General features: G+C 44.0%; 1 protein-coding gene across 1 annotated transcript in view; it reads right to left on the reverse strand.

Annotated features, from left to right (window-relative positions):
* Nucleotides 1–861: 861 nt before the first annotated feature.
* Nucleotides 862–17,743, reverse strand: part of ANKRD34B (ankyrin repeat domain 34B) — a 77,059-nt gene continuing 60,177 nt past the window's right edge. Inside the window, exon 2 of the mRNA XM_063456772.1 lies at nt 862–2,585. Within this exon, the coding sequence (XP_063312842.1) occupies nt 976–2,547 (1,572 nt within the window). The 5' untranslated portion in view covers nt 2,548–2,585 and the 3' untranslated portion in view covers nt 862–975. The remainder of the gene's footprint in view (nt 2,586–17,743) is intronic.

Below are 17,743 nucleotides of genomic sequence, written 5' to 3' on the forward strand. Positions count from 1 at the left end.
TCTTTACTACACAGATATTACAAATAATTGATCGTCCTCCTCTCCTAGTCTTTTTGTCCAGCGATATGTCTCAACTTAATTAATAACTCAGTTTTGTAAACTTTTCTAAAGTAAATAATATCACCTACAACATCACATTAATATGTATATATACACATGTAACTTTCTATAAGGCCATCTCTGGGTACAAGTATTTATATCCGTGAACAGAACTTAAGAACAGACTAGGGTTATCCATCAGTTTTAGGCAACCTAAAAATCCAGGTACTGTTGATTACATTTCCTAAAATTATCAAACAGCGCCTATAGTGCTGGACGTAGCCTCTACATGCTATAGAGCATCTATATCCAAGTAACAGCACTCAAGGAGTTTAGTGTGGCCCCTAGTCTAGCAAACAAAAGCAACACTAAAATACTGAACAACAGTGATAAGGAAATATAACGCTCATATGAAGTCCATTTTTTGTTTTTTTTACAAAAAAAAAAACCCTAAACTGTGTATACTGTGCTGGCTGCGTTAAAAACAGAACAAATCCAACTGGGTCCTGTGCAAAAATTGGAAATCTTATAAAAGATTTATTACCATCAAGATTTTCAGTCTAAGTAAAAATCATATGTATTTTAGTGGGCAAATGGCTAATTTCGGTAGAAATTAGACCATTACTCGTTCCGTCATACTCAGTGGCCCCTGAGCCAGAGTCTTCGTAGCTTCATTCTTTCTAGGCAACGTTTTGATGTTGTCTACTAGGATCATGAAAACTGCAAAATATAAAGCAGTAAATCATTTATATTGTAGCAAAAAAATTGTAATTACTGCTAAATAACAAGCACTCGGTTGCTTGAATAATTTATCCAGCATAAGCTGAACGAATGCTTTTTCTTTACAGAAAAGATCTGAAGCAGGTGTGCAGCAGGTGCAATTTGGAAAGAGACCTTCCAAGGGGATTTTTAAAAAGCCATACTTTGGATGGTGTACTAGCCAAGGATCTCTTCAAAGTTTACAAGTTGTTTAATTTGTTCCGTGTGCATTGAATGCCTTCGAAGCAACATTTTCTTGCTTTTTGATTCTTTTGGGAATAGGGGTGCAGATGGAATCATAGGTTTTGTGGCTGTAGACACAACATTGATCATTTTGCCATGGCCACTAATATCTGGGATGGGTGGGTGTGGATTTACATTAAGAGGTGGAAGAAACCCTGGCCTAGTCTGAGCAATGTGATCTAGGAGTAAGGCTCCAGAACCTCTCCTTTCTAAAATGGCATGATTCCGTCTGCCTAATGTTGTTACGGAAACATTCTCTAAAGATTCTCGAGAGCCAAACAGCATGGAAGGTGGAGAAAACATTTTCTTCTTTTCTAGTAAAGATTTGCTGTCCTCTGATGAAATTGGTCCCAACCGGGTCGTGAGTTGAGAGTCAGAGCTGTAATGATTTGCTCCTAAATTTCGTCTCTGAACAATACTTTTTAAGCTTGAAACAGACATTGCCTGCATTGAATCTGGGTCTTGGTCAACTGGGACCTCTGATTTGGTGGGTATGCTTTCATTATATAGCGAATGTGAATGGATCTCGTCACAGGACATCTTTCTTGGGCCTGCAGATTCAAGAGTTTTCAAAAGATGGACAGCATCTTTAACATCAATGCTCTGGTGTCTTGTGAAATAACGCTTGGATAATAATGAGTTGCTCATCTTAAGAGAGAGCTCCTCTTCTGGTGTGATATCTTGCAGCTCCTCATGCAAAGAGGATACTTTATGTTGGTGTAACAGTGAAGGTGGTATCTTCAGCCAAGGTTCAGAGTGTAAACGCTGGAGAAGTGGTAGCTTTGGTCCAGCATGTGATATATGAGGTTTCCTTGTTGGAGATCCTGGCTCGGAGGAACCCTTAAATCCACCAGATGTATCAGCTTCTTTAAAACTAAAGAGTTCTTTTTCTGCTTCACAAGCAGTTGAAATTGGTGTGGGAGAGGTTTTCAACTCAATCTCTGATGGTGATGTACATGGACTGGGAGAATTGCATTGTTCTGCACCTGGAGATGGTGGGACGTTTAGATATTGTCTTGTAGTCTGCCGCCCAGAAGCAGACTTATCTGTTGTGATAATAATGACCTCTTTTCCTTTGGCTTTACAAGCATTGAGTAGAATCTTTAGAGTCTCTTTGTGCTCGGAATTCACAGCATAAACCAGTGCAGAGAACCCAGTTTGGTCTTGGATGCTGGGGTCAGCCCCACTTTCCAAAAGCAAAGAAACCACTTCAGCACCAGTATTTTCCAGGCATGCATGCATTAAGGCTGTTTTTCCAAATTTATCTTGGATATTTGGATCTGCATTATTTTCCAACAGATATTTTATCATTTTTACTTTGCTCACACTTTGGTGGTCTACATGCTTGGTCTTGCAAGCGATCATCAGTGGGGTTTCTCCACGATCATTGCTCTCATTGATGTATGCTCCTCCTTCTAGCAACAATCTTGTAAGGCGTAGTCGACTTTGATAAACTGCTTTAATAAGAGAGTTACCTTCTGTCGTTACATCTACTGTTTCATCCATGGTTGATCTAGTAGCTTCACCCTTCTGTTTAATAAAACCTATTGGAGAGAAATAAGACATTGGTAAAGTAAAAAGGCTACTGATCACATCTTATGACTCATTTCTAAATATAACATTTAATTTAGTGTGTTATGATCCTTTTTATTTATTTTTTTAAACTTGTAATTAAAAACGCATTAGCAGTTTTGAGGAATATTTAAGTTGTCTCCTGTGATCACAGGGAATGTCATAATGAGTTTCTTCTTTGAATAATACTCAAGCATGATATCTTATCTTATATTCTTTTATTGGAAAAATAATGGACAAACAGACAAAGATTTTTTTTTAAATAAACCTTTTTTGGATACTATATCACAGGGTCCCTTGTTGAATAAGCCAAATTAAAACATAGTTCCATAATACCATTATCAATCTTTTTTCTATTGCCCTTACATGAGTTATAATCATAAAGAAAACACCACACAAAAAAAAGAGTAATTGGTTAAATTCTGTTTTATTTCCACCTTAGTGAATAAAAAAAGTAATTCAAAAAGGGAAGGTAACTAGAAGCACAAAGAATGATTATGAAGAAGCTGTGTCAGAGGACAGGAAAATAAATGTCTACAGTTGAATAAATGTGTGGAAACTAGTGTAACTAGATGTGGGAAAATGGAGAAACTAGGGAGCAGCTGAAGGAGAGAGGAATCAGTGAATAGTGTTGGGAAACAGAATAGAAACTAGACGAAATGGGCATTGGAGAGACGTGACAGAGTTAGGAAAGGCAGGAACGAACAGCTGAATTGAATATATAGAGAAAGAGCTGTGTAAAGGTCCAAACAAAACTGAAAAGGATAGGGTGTGACCAACGAGTGGTGGACTGAGAGAATATATTGGGTAAGAAATAACAATTAAATGAATGTGATCTGAACAACTAATAAAAAGAGCAGCTAGCGAAGAGAAGGACATGTGTTCTAGAGTGAGTGGGGAGGCGGATTATGTATTAATTCAAAACACAACAATAATTCTAGCCCTTCTCCTTCCAAAAAGCTCCTTGTACAGGCCTGTGGACAGAGAGACTAATTCCGCTTACCCAAGGAATGCTAAAAGAGGACAGTGGGACATTAAGGCATATTCATCTGTTCCCCCAATACCACTTAGTAGGACTCCTTATCTACCACTATTCTATTTTGTGCCCCACTGCTAGTTAAACGAACACCATGCTTTATATATGACTGCAGTATCCAATTAATAACTGCATATAATGATGGAATTAGATACACCTGCATTTTTCAGCTTTCATATCCTTGTATATGTGTAGTTTAGGGATTCGATATCATAATTTGCTTTAGGGAAGCTTTTTGAAAAATATAAAGGATACTAAAGTATTGCCATAAAGTATACTTTAGGTGTCACGATTCTGGGAACCAAACACGCTAACACACACACAGAAAAGGTGCAGTACCGGACCTTAGAGTGGCCGGGCTAAGCACACAAAGAATAGTCAGGAGACAAGCCGAGTAAGGGGAACCAGAAGACAGAATAACGAGAGACAAGCCGAGGTCAAAGGGTAGGAGAAAGTCGCAAGGTCGGATAAACAAGCCAGAGAGTACGTAACCAGAGAGAAACACAAGTAGAACAGCAATACTAGAAAGCAAAGACCACAACAGGGCAGAGAGAGACAGGAAAGGTAAGTATTTAAACCCATTGATTAATTCTGATTGGATAATTTCCAATTAGAATTAACAATCACACGTGGGAGATATCTATACCTCCCACTGTGATTGAGGCACTGTGCCTTTAACGCTGGGTCAGGTGGCTGACCCCAGCGTTTACAAAAATGGGCGGTCTCCCAGCGTGCAGCGTCATGCATGCTGCCGCTGGGGGACGAAGAGGAAGACGCGGGCAGCATCCGAGGCTGGGAGGATGCCGTTCGCCGAGCGTACGACGAGAAGGAGACCGCGGACGTCTGGAGGGTGAGTGCCGCGAGCGGACTGCAGCCTCCCCTCGCAGCCGCCCGGGGGATCCTGACATTAACCCCCCCTCGAAGACCGCCCAGAGGGCGGGAAGCAGAAGGCTTCAAAGGAAACCGGGCACCGACCAAAGAGGGAGCGTGCAAATCAGAGCTCGAAACCCAAGACCGCTCCTCAGGGCCGTACCCCTTCCAATCCACCAGATATTGCAGCCGACCCCTAGAAACACGAGAGTCGAGGAGGGCAGCCACTTCGTACATGTCACTAGAAACAGTGCGAGGGGAAACGGGCCGTCCGAGGGGACGAGAGAACCGGTTACACAGCAAGGGCTTCAAAAGTAAGGCGTGAAACGTGTCCCATTTAGTCCGTATTTGAAACGCATATGCGTTCCACGCTCACCGGAGATGTTTTTAGATGATTATCTTTCACTGGGATCCCTTATGATGTTTGCTCCTGTTTATATTGTTTTATTGAGTTTTATATTTTTATCTATTTGTATTCATTTGATATCTGAAACCTTTTTCCTCGGAGCGTACTCCGCTCCATTTCCATAGATTTCGTTTTTTTCCCCTGGGAGAAGAAGTGGAACGCATTTTGCCTCCCATTTCTTTTTGTGTTTCCGGTTCGGGAGGAACTGTTACATTGCTGCGTTCTACTTCAGATTTTTGCTTCCGCCTTCCGGTGAGCGTGGAACGCATATGCGTTTCAAATACGGACTAAATGGGACTTCCGGTAATACGAGAATGAGGCTTGGAACGCACACGCTGTTTGAAAGCGCGAAAAGTGGATGAAATCCGACGGAGGAGATTGTGTGCAGATGTGTTCAGCTGAAGAAACTATCCGGATTGGCTGATTATGTTTTAAGGCAGGGTATTTAAGTGTATTTATGTATGTATTATGTGTATTTTGTTGCTGTAAGCCCCTGATGAAGTCATTTTGACGAAACGCGTAGGGTGGCAAGCTTTATTTTATATTTATATTTTTTACTGTGGATCTCTTCATCTCTTTCGTTTCCATACTTCTTTACATTCTGATGGCGAAATTTTGCTTTGGTGGAAGACATTGAGTCTGATTTGAAGAGCCTTTTAACTTCTGTCACATTGTAAGTGTATCCAATAAAGCTACATTTTAATACTATACAGCTATACACTATGGTCTGCCTTTTTGTTTTGTTTTAAGCCTCCATCTCTCCACTGAGAAGAGAAGAAGCATCTTAAAGAAGACCGATTATACCCTGCCCTTTTACACCTTTTGTTTGTGAGTGCATTTTAGTCTTTTTCGTGTTGTGTGTTTTTATTTTTCTGTCTGCACTATTTGGTCTCCCTTTGTACTATTTTAGGTTGTGCTTTTTAGTGTTTTACATTTACGATATTTGAAGACATTGAGGAGTCTTCGCACTTCCTAATTGGGGTATTTATATATTTTATATTTTTCCCCTGTTTGATAGCCACGAGGGTTGTTTTGCATTGTTTTTGCAAATCATTTTTTGTTTGTCTCACATTAGGAGACTTACACTGCGTACAGACCCGACAAGCCTGTACAAAATCCACCACGTCTCGCTTAAGTGAAGGCCACCAGAACTGTTGAAGGAGGCCCTTATAAGTCTTGGTAACCCCCGGATGACCAGCAGTTAACAACTTTCTGTCATTTACTTTAACGTATAGTTTACCAACAGGCGTCTCAGGGTGTGCTTGAGATTGGTATGTCTTAATACTATCAAGGAAAGGAGACGAAATAACCAAACGGGTAGCAGCGATTATCTGAGACGCAGGTACAATAGGTTCGGGCAGGGCCGGATTAACATAGGGGCTGATGGAGCTGCAGCTCCAGGCCCAGGCCCATGGCAGAGGCCCATTTAAAAAAAAAAAAAAAAAAAAAAAAATTTTTTTTTTTTTTACACACACACTACTCTTAGGTTTGCCACCTGACTGGTATTTTACTGACACAGCCGGTATTTGAGGCTGCCTGGCCGTGCCGGTATTGCAGTAATAACGGCAATACAAATGCAGGTATTTTTCTCAGAATAAGTGGAGATTACTCTGCAATACCAGCACCGGCCAGTAGGGGTCACTGTGTGTGGAGAGAGGCAGGGATAGGAAGTTACAGCATCTCCCCATAGACATATAATACCTAGACGCCGTGTTGACCTCGGGGGGCCATGAAATGCGGGCGCCATTTGGGCCGGTCACCCGGTGTGGTATTATATGTCTATATATTAGGACTTCTGTCCCTAATTTTTTTAATTTACTTTGACTTAGTGACAAATCTCACTTTAGTAAATAGTGATGTGATTGTTTGATTTCTCCTATTCTCTTTATGCTATCTCTATGCGGACTTCAAAGTGCAAAAGACAGAGCTCACAATAATAAAGAGTTGTAGATATTTACATTTTATTTTGCACAGTTCCAAAATCCATATTAGTAAAAAATAGGTGAAAAGTAAATACATTACAAATCAGGCAAAGATCCAGTCCCATTTTAAAACATGTATATTAAGATGATAGATTGTGGGGTTAGTTCACTAAACTTTTAATTTTAGCAAACCTAAATCCAAATGCAACGCATAGTTTCAATCTGGAAATTCAAATAATTTCAATGTATTGAGTAAACTTAGTTGATAACGTAAATAACCACAGAGGTCTTAAAGCAGCAAATGTCAGTTAATTTTATTTAATATCCCAGGATTAAACATCATGCTACTGGATCTATACACCCTCCTGGTGGATTTTAAGACTAACCATGTTTACTTTGAGGACCTTGCTCTGCAGATCATAGACATATATGTTCTATATATGTCTATGCTGCAGATCACACTGTGACCGATCCAAGATGACGGCCCCGCGGCTCATCAGCGCCAATAGGAAGTAGCGGTCAATGCGGCGTCTAGGTATTATATGTCTATGCATATCCCTTCCTCTCTCTACTACTCACTAATCCGTGGGGAGCAGCAACACAGCACAGAGTCCAGACAGCAGCTCTACAGCTCAGGTAAGTGAGGGATGGGGGGAAAGGCAGCAGGGACACATAGGGACACTGAGACACATGAGGACACTGAGACACTAGGGAACATATGGGGACACTGAGACACTAGGGGACACATGGGGACACAGACACTGGGAGACCTGGGGACGCTGGGACACATGGGGATGCTGTTTCTCCGAGTGTCCCCATGTCCCCCATCCAGTGTTGCTAGTGTATCAGTTTCCCCAAGTCTCCCAGTGTCTGTGTCCCATGTCTCTCACTGTGCCTAGTGTCCCCGTGTCCCCATGTGTCCCAGTGTCCCTATATGTCCCAGTGTCCCCATGTCTATGTCCACAACTGTCCCCATGTCTCCCAGTGTCCCCAAGTGTCTGTCTCCCAGCCAGTGTCCCCTAGTCTCTGTGTCCCCTAGTCTCCCAGTGTCGGTGTTCCCATGTCTCTGTGTCCCTAGTGTCTTAGTGTCCCCAAATGTTTCAGTGTCCCCATGTCTCCCAGTGTCTGTGTCCCTAGTGTCTCCCAGTGTTCCTATTTGTCCCAGTGTCCCCATGTCTATGTCCACAACTGTCCCCATGTCTCCCAGTGTCCCCAAGTGTCTGTCTACCAGCCAGTATCCCTAGTGTCCCCTAGTCTCCCAGTGTCTGTGTTCCCATGTCTCTGTGTCCCTAGTGTCTTAGTGTCCCCAAATGTTTCAATGTCCCCATGTCTCCCAGTGTCTGTGTCCCTAGTGTCTGTGTCCCCATTTCATCCCAGTTTCCCTAAATGTCTCAGTGTCCCCATGTCTCCCAGTGTCCCCATGTCTCTCAGTGTCCCCATGTCTCTCAGTGTCCCCAGTATCCTAGTGACATGGGGACACACTGAGACACTGTGATACATAGGGACACTGAGACACTGGGTGACTTGCGAGACTGAGACACTGGGAGCAATCCATCTATACAGCAGAATCAAACTGTGAGTAGTTTGTTGGTGATTTTACAGAATTTTCTCTGATGCCACTCCTTGTGATTATACAAATGATTAAGGCTGATATTTTTTTCCAAGAAACTAACTACTCTTCACATACTCTTGCTTGAAGTAGCACTATAGGGTCAGGAACACAATCATGTATTTCTGACCCTATTATGTTAAAACCACCACCCTGGCCCCTTCTAGTAAAATATAATTTGTATTCAAGTCTGCAGCTGCTGGCTCTGCCTCTGAACTGACTGTCTGCTAACATCATCAGAAGTGTTGGTCTGAGCAAATTACAATACTTCCCCATAGGATTGGCTGAGACTGTCAACTAGGCAGATCAGGGGCAGAGCCAGCACAAGTCATAGCCCTGGCCAATCAGCATCTCCTCATAAAGATAAATTGAATCAATGTATCTCTATGAGGAAAGTTCAGTGTCTGCATGCCGAGGGTGGAGATACTGAATGGAAGTGCTGCACACTAGGCAGTACTGCCCCAGGAAGCACCTCTAGCAGCCATCTAAGGAGTGGCCAGTGGAGTTATTTTCTCTGAAAAGACAGTGTTTACTGCAAAAGCCCTGAATGGAATGATTCTACTTACCAGAACAAATAAAATAGTCTGTAGTTGTTCTGGTGACTATAGTGTCCCTTTAAGTTTGGAAGCTTAAGAGGGATGTATGGGAACAAACCTTGTGTAGACTGACTTACAATAAAATTAGTTTAGGTAATGCAGACGTTGGTCTCTCTAACACTGTGGCATGTCCCCATTCTTCTACACTCACTACATACACCCTTTATCTGTCTCAGACTATATACCAGGAACTTCTGCCTGCTAGTAAGAAGGTAAGGAGACAAGTGGACCAGTGAGTGCTAGGGGACAGTCCTTAGAAAGGATGGAGTGAGCGCATCATTAGACGCATTTATGTGAAGGTCAGGGTGTTGCCTGCATGGTTTGCCCTTAGTTGGACAGCCTGCATGATTGGCAGGCAGCCTGACATGCATTCATGCCAGGCTGTCCTTCAAATTCTTTGGACAGACATGCCCCCTTTTTGGGCATGTTCCCCCCTTTTGGCAGGTCTGGTCACGTGATTCGCACCAGTGGCCCACCCTTTTACCCTGCCCATTGACTTCCTGCTTCACTAGACACTGCTGTTAGTTGGTATGGATTTACTTGAAAGATGAAAGCATAAATTAGAGAGAGATTAGCATAGAGTATGTGTTTTCTTATAGCTGCATCAGATACATGACGCTTGGGAGGTATGACTGTTTTAGTGTTTTTGGTCGATAAGATTCCGTAATTAGGCCCATCATAATTGTCAGCACCAGGCCCAGTGTGCTCTTAATCCGGCCCTGGGTTCGGGAGTGGGGTTAACAAATTCTAAAGGTTCATACTGTTGAGAGATAGCGTCAGCGTTGGCATTACGGCAACCAGGTCTATATGTAATAACGTATTGGAAGCGCGAAAGAAATAGAGACCATCTAGCCTGCCGGGCGGACAACCTTCTAGCATCAGCTATATAGGAGAGGTTCTTATGATATGTTATAACCATAATTTTGTGTCTAGAACCCTCTAATAAGTACCTCCATTCCTTAAAAGCTAACACAATAGCTAATAGTTCCCTGTTCCCAACATTGTAATTCTTTTCTGAATCAGACAACCTTTTTGAAAAGTAACAACAGGGATGGAGGGGTTCATCATACGATAACCTCTGTGACAGTACTGCTCCCACACCAGATTCAGAAGCGTCTACTTCCATAACAAAGGGAAGAGAAGGATTAGGATGGTGTAGCACTGGGGCAGAGGCAAATGCCTTCTTGAGAGTTTCAAAGGCCTTAAGGGCTTCAGGCGTCCAAACCCTGGGGTGTAGTCCTTTTTTACTCAGCTTCGTGATAGGGGAGATAAGTGGTGAAAAGTTTTTTATGAATTTCCTATAATAGTTGGCAAATCCTATAAAACGTTGGATAGTCCTTGGGGAAGTGGCCAGGACAGTATGGCTTCCAATTTATAAGGATCCATACTGAAACCCTGTTCGGAAATTATATATCCTAGGAATTGCACAGAGGTCTGATCGAACAAACATTTTTCTAACTTACAATAAAGTCCGTTCTGTAATAATTTTTTAAGCACCATCCTAACATGATTATGGTGTGACTTCAAATCAGGAGAATATACAAGTATGTTGCCAAGGTACACCACGGCACAGACATGCAATAGATCCCTAAGGACATCATTTATGAGGTCCTGAAACACAGCAGGAGCATTACACAGTCCAAAAGGCATGACCAGATATTTGTAATGCCCACTACGCGTAATAAACGCTGTCTTCCATTCGTCATTCTCCTTGATACGGACAAGGTTATAAGCCCCCCTGAGGTCTAATTTAGTAAAGTACTTAGACCCTTTAACACGATCGAACAACTCAGTGATGAGGGGGATAGGGTAGGCGTTTTTAATTTATATTGTTCAGACCCCTGTAGTCTATACATGGCCTTAAGTCACCCTCCTTTTTGGCAACGAAAAACAAATCAGCCCCAGCAGGAGAGGAGGACCTTCTGATAAAAGCTTTACTTAAGGCATCCTGTATGTACTCCTCCATGACTTTGTTCTCTTTTTCGGAAAGAGGATATACCTTACCCCCTAGGTGGCATAGTACCCGGTAAGAGGTTTATGGCACAATCATATTTACGGTGCGGAGGCAGTTTATCTGCCTCCCTTTTTTCAAAAACCTTTGCTAGGTCTGCATACACAGGAGGGACAGAAACAGAAAGTGGTTTGGCTGTGGGCACATTAAGCAAGCTAACAGGACAAACACGGGTCATACAATCTCTTTGACAAGATTTTCCCCAGGAGAGAATCTCCAAACAACCCCAATCAATTATTGGGTTGTGTTTAACCAACCAGGGGAAGCCCAAAATGATAGAGGCTGTAGGAGAGTCGATTATTTGAAAGGACAACCTTTCCTTGTGCAAGGCACCTACAGACATAACCAGTTCTTGGGTCTCATGGGTCACCAGAGGTTTTTCCAGTGGTCTACCGTCTATGGCCTCCACGGCCAAGGGAGTAACCTTTTGGATCAGAGTCAAAGATGCGGTTATAGCAAAACTCAGCAGCCCCTGAATCTATCAAGGCTTTGGTAGTCACAGTAGTATTCCTAACTAAAAGGGTAACCATAATAAACGGTCTAGCAATGGGGACATGAGGGGAAAAGGACATAACACCCAAGGCCCACCCCTCTATAGGCCTTAGGTGCTGAAGTTTCCCTGCAATTCAGGGCAGGTTCTTAGAAGATGTCCCCTTTTCCCACAGTAAAGGCATAACCCTTCCCTTCTTCGATATGATTTTTCAACCTCAGTTAACCCAGTAGCACCCAATTGCATGGGTACAGGGGGAGGTTGGCTAGAAGGGGGTAATGCTAGTAGCGCAGTATTGGGCAAAGCAGGTAACGTCTCTCTCTAATACGATTATCAATATGGATGATATAATCAATAAGATCATCCAGAAGCACAGGCAATTCCCTGGACGCTATTTCATCCAGGATGTAAGCGGCCAAACCCTCCTGGAATGCTGTTACGAGAGCGTCATTATTCCAAACCACTTCAGCTGCTAAAGTGTGGAATTCAATAGTGTAATCCGCTACCGATCTGTTCCCTTGTCGAACCCTAAGCAGAGCTTTGCCAGCAGAAGCAACCCTACCGGGTAGATCGAAAGTACATTTAAAGGCTGTCAAAAACTCAGCAAAGGATTTAGGGGACGTATTTTCCCATATGGGATTAGCCCATGCTAAAGCTTTCCAGGATAGATGGTTAATAAGGAAAGCAATCTTAGTTCTATCAGTGGGATAGGAACGAGGATTCATCACCAAATGGATATCAATTTGGTTGAGGAAACCACGATATAATGCCGGATCACCACTATAATGCTGTGGTGGCGTCATATGCACTACATGAGCAGGCACAGGTACTGGCTCGGGAACGGGTTCTGGCATTGTAGTCAGTGGTGTATCCTGGTTTTGTGCTGCCCTAGGCAGGACAAAACTCAGGCGCCCCCCTCCCACCCGCGCCACCCCCATCCAACCCTTCCCCCCGCCCGCACCACCCCCACCCTGCCTTCTAAATACACACACACACATTCACTTACAGATACGCATACACTAGCAAACAGAAACACACACTCGCTAACAGAAACACACACACACTTACAGACACACTCACACTCACAGACACACACTCACTAGCAGATACACACACTCACACTAACAGACACACACATGCACTAACAGACACACACTAACATACACACACACACACTAACAGACACACACTAACAGACATACACACACACACACTAACAGACATACACAGACACACTAACAGACATACACAGACACACTAACAGACATTCACACACACAAACTAACATACATTCACACACACAAACTAACAGACATTCACACACACACACACTAACAGACATACACACACACACTAACAGACACACACACTGACATACAGACACCCTAACAGACATTCACACACACACTAACAGACATACACACAGACACACTAACAGACATACACAGACACACTAACAGACATACACAGACACACTAACAGACAGACACACACACACTAACAGACACACACACACACACACACACTAACAGACACACACACACACACACACACACTAACAGACAGACACACACACACACACACTAACAGACAGACACACACACACTAACAGACAGACACACACACTAACAGACAGACACACACTAACAGACATACACACACACACTAACAGACAGACACACACACTAACAGACATACACACACACACACACTAACACACACACACACTAACAGACATTCACACACACACACCCACTAACAGACATTCACACACACTAACAGACATTCACACACACACACACACACACACTAACAGACATTCACACACACACACACACACACACTAACAGACATTCACTCACACACACACACACACACACACACACACACACACACACACACACTAACAGACATTCACTCACACACACACACACACACTGACATTCACACACACACACACACACACACACACACACACACACACACACACACTAACAGACATACACACACACACACACTAACAGACAAACACATACTCACTCACTCACATATTTAACACATTTTTTTTTATTCCCCCCCCCAGCCTCCTTACCTTTGGGAATGGGGGTCCTATTTCTCCCTGGTGGACCAGTGGCTGCTGGGCGGCGCTGGCGGGCGGCTGGCGAGGGAGCACTTCCTCTGAGCTGTCTGCTGAGCTCCCTCGCGCGCCGCACAGTGAGGCTGGGAGGCGGAGCCGGAATATGACGTCATATTCCGGCTCCCAGCCTCACTCTGCGGCGCGCGAGGGAGCTGAGCAGACAGCTCAGAGGAAGTGCTCCCTCGCCAGCTGCCTGCCAGCGCCGCCCAGCAGACCGCCCGCCCGCCCAGACGGCATGTCAGTTAGCCGCAAGGCTAACAAGGCATTTGCCCTGGGCATTTGGGGGTGTCGTTTTTTGCCGCCCCCTGGAAAATGCCGCCCAAGGCAAATGCCTTGTTTGCCTCGCCCCTGGTTGTAGTAACTGCTTCTTGGATACCAGGCTGCAAGTGAGCAGTACGAGCCAGTATGGTTTGTAAAGCCTGAGCAAATTGGTCCATACGGTGGTCTAAACCATCCATTCTAGCTTCCTGATTAACCAATAACTGCGGAATGTCAGCAGGTTCCATTATGGCCCTGTTGTAATGTCACGATTCTGGGAACCAAACACGCTAACACACACACAGAAAAGGTGCAGTACCGGACCTTAGAGTGGCCGGGCTAAGCACACAAAGAATAGTCAGGAGACAAGCTGAGTAAGGGGAACCAGAAGACAGAATAACGAGAGACAAGCCGAGTTCAAAGGGTAGGAGAAAGTCGCAAGGTCGGATAAACAAGTCAGAGAGTACGTAACCAGAGAGAAACACAAGTAGAACAGCAATACTAGAAAGCAAAGACCACAACAGGGCAGAGAGAGACAGAAATAAGTATTTAAACCCATTGATTAATTCTGATTGGATAATTTCCAATCAGAATTAACAATCACACGTGGGAGATATCTTTACCTCCCACTGTGATTGAGGCACTGTGCCTTTAACGCCTGGTCAGGTGGCTGACCCCGGCGTTTACAAAAAAGGGCGGTCTCCCAGCTTTCAGCGTCATGCATGCTGCCGCTGGGGTCGAAGAGGAAGACGCGGGCGGCATCCGAGGCTGGGAGGAGCGTACGACGAGAAGGGGACCGCGGACGGCTGGAGGGTGAGTGCCGCGAGCGGACTGCAGCCTCCCCTCGCAGCCACCCGCGGGATCCTGACATTAGGGTTGTGGTGGTTAAAATATTGCTCTGAGGTATGTCCCTAAATGTTTAGCAACACTTGTCCAGCCTTTTTTTTTTGCCATCCAAGGTTGGAGGTAAAGCAGAAATATGACATTCATATTATCCGAATGTTGGTAGGGGGGATACTGGGTACTTGGAAGATCACCAGTTTTTGACAAGACATTTGTTTGACAAAAAGCCAAGATGTGGTACCCAAAGACTCACTGCACTACAATGAGATGCTGCATAGAGAATCTCATCAATTAAGCTCTCCGTTCAGTGCTAAGAACATCACAAATTCATTACATACATGAGAAGGAGACACAGCTAATTGCAAAACCTGTGGGTTAACGTTCGCTTGTCCTGCTAAAGTCGGATGAGTTCTCTTTATAATCTCCATGCAAATCTGACGCAAAATGATTATCAGCCAATTTTGAGAATACCTCCCAAGTTTTCAATGAGGTAAGGGGGGGGGGGGGGGAAGGGTACACCTAACGGGTGGGCCCAGCCACTGAAGGGTTGAGTGAGCCTGGCATTGGAGACAGCCTCCCGGCTGGCCCCCTACATACAGGAGCATGCAGAGAGCAGTGCCGAAGCACTCTCTGCTTGGTCCTAGTGCCCACTGTACAGAACAAGCGTGTCTAATGATGCACTCATGCTGTGCAGTCCATGGACAGTTTCCTGATGTCTTCAGATGCAGGACAAACGAACGAAACTGGGATACCGGGACAGGTCCCTGAAATCAGTTGGGAGGCATGTTTGAAAATAGATTGTGTTCCTTTTGGAAATTAAATATTTAATTTGCCCTTTTAGTGCCATAGTAGAAAAGATTTAGATTTCCAGACATTCTACAGACATGTAGGAAGTTCTCATGTATGTTTTTATCTATAATACAACACATGATATACATTGTATCTATGTGAATTGTCCTTCAACCATATGGAAATATACATAAATGTAATAATGTAATGTTGTTAAAGAGGGAAAGTGTGTGTTGACTCCATTGCCATAGCATGCATGTCTTCGCGAGGAACAATTTAGCCTTCAATATGACATATCATTCATGAAAGTGATTCCCATGCGTACAGAGCTTTCAATATTTACTAACCAATTCCACCCACGCCTCCCATCACTTTTATATCTAGTTAGCTTTTGATCTGTATGGAAAGTTGTTCACGTAGGATTTAATTTCGCCGTTTACAAAATAAAACATAAAGTATTTACATGTATACTGTGTGCACAGACACTGCACTTTAACAGGAAGGCAAAAACGCACTGAATTCTTTCCAAACTAACAGAAAATGTATACCAACAGACTGTGCTGAAGATTGCAGTATTTGTGCCTATCCCTCCCACACACTGCTTTGAAAGCTAGCCGTCGGAATCTGCAACCAAGATTAAAACTGTCTCTTTCTCTTGCAATGATGGCAAAGACCAGGGGTTTCAGCCCAAGGGTAAATGTAATGGGCCCATCGCTGAGCAGCTAGAAGATAAGGATGTGTTCTAGGAGTGAGTAAAGATACTGCATTATCTGCTCTCTGAACCCCACCCTATACCATACCTGTCCAATATCCTAACATGTTATAAGAAACACATTATGACACGGAGGACACCAAATCTTTGAATAAATCCAGAATCATATATAAACCTATATTTACAGTCTTCAAACCTTCTGTATTAACCAGACAACTACTGTATTAGCTGTCATGTCATCTGTAGCACGAACCCCCCAATTTGCAGCATTAAACTTGCACCCAGGGCCGTCTTTAACACGGGGCAAACTGGGCAGCTGCCCCGGGGCCCAATTACTCTTGGGGGCCCTAGGCAGGTGCCCTCAAACAAACAAAAAAATTTTCCCAGCCGATCAAGGTGGGCCCCGCACTGTAAGGAGTCCCACCGGGTGGTACTTAGGGCCACCCAGTGGGCTTGTACCAGCAGGGGCCCGGTCGGGCGCTGTGGCCCTTTAACAGCGCGACCGGGCCCCTTACTTATTTTGGCAGCACTGGGAGGAAGTTACAGCCGAGCGTCACTTCCTCCCATAAAGAGAGCTGCTGCGCGGGAGAGGGCAGAAGGAGCGGCACAGGAGGAGGAGGAGGAGGAGGTGGCAGTGAGGATGGCTCCTCACTCTCAACAGCCTCAGGCAGCACATTGGACCTCAGGGATGCCACCCTGTAGCAAAAGCTAGGAAACTGGAGGTTGGGCTTCAAAATGTAAATTTTACATGTATGTCTGTGTGTGTGTGTGTGTCAGTAAGTCTGTGTGTGTGTGTCAGTATGTCTGTGTGTGTCAGTAAGTCTGTGTGTGTGTGTGTTTGTGTGTCTGACAGTGTATGTATCTGTGTGTGTCAGTTGGTCTGTGTGTGTCAGTAGGTCTGACAGTGTATGTATCTGTGTGTGTCAGTAGGTCTGACAGTGTATGTATCTGTGTGTGTCAGTAGGTCTGTGTTTGTCAGAATGTCTGACAGTGTATGTATCTGTGTGTGGTGTCAGTATGTCTTACAGTGTATGTGCCGGTGTGTCAGTATGCCTATTAGTTTATGTGTCTGTGTGTGACAGTATGTCTGCCAGTGTATGTGCCTGTGTGTGTGTATGTGTGTGTCAGGCACATACACTGATATACATACTGACACAGGAACTTATACAGACATACGGACACACACACAGGCACACTGATAGACATACTGACACACACAGGTACATACAATGACAAACATACTGACACACAGATACATACACTGACAGACATTCTGACACACACACACAGGCACATATACATACTGACACACACACAGGCACACACACACAGCCACATACGCTGATAGACAGCGTATAGTCTATCAGTGTTTGTACCTGTGTGTGTGTCAGTATATATATCTGTATGTTTGTCATTGTATGTGCCTGTGTGATAGTATGTATCAGTGTGTT

Source organism: Pelobates fuscus, chromosome 5, assembly GCF_036172605.1.
Source record: "Pelobates fuscus isolate aPelFus1 chromosome 5, aPelFus1.pri, whole genome shotgun sequence".
Lineage (NCBI taxonomy): Eukaryota > Metazoa > Chordata > Amphibia > Anura > Pelobatidae > Pelobates > Pelobates fuscus.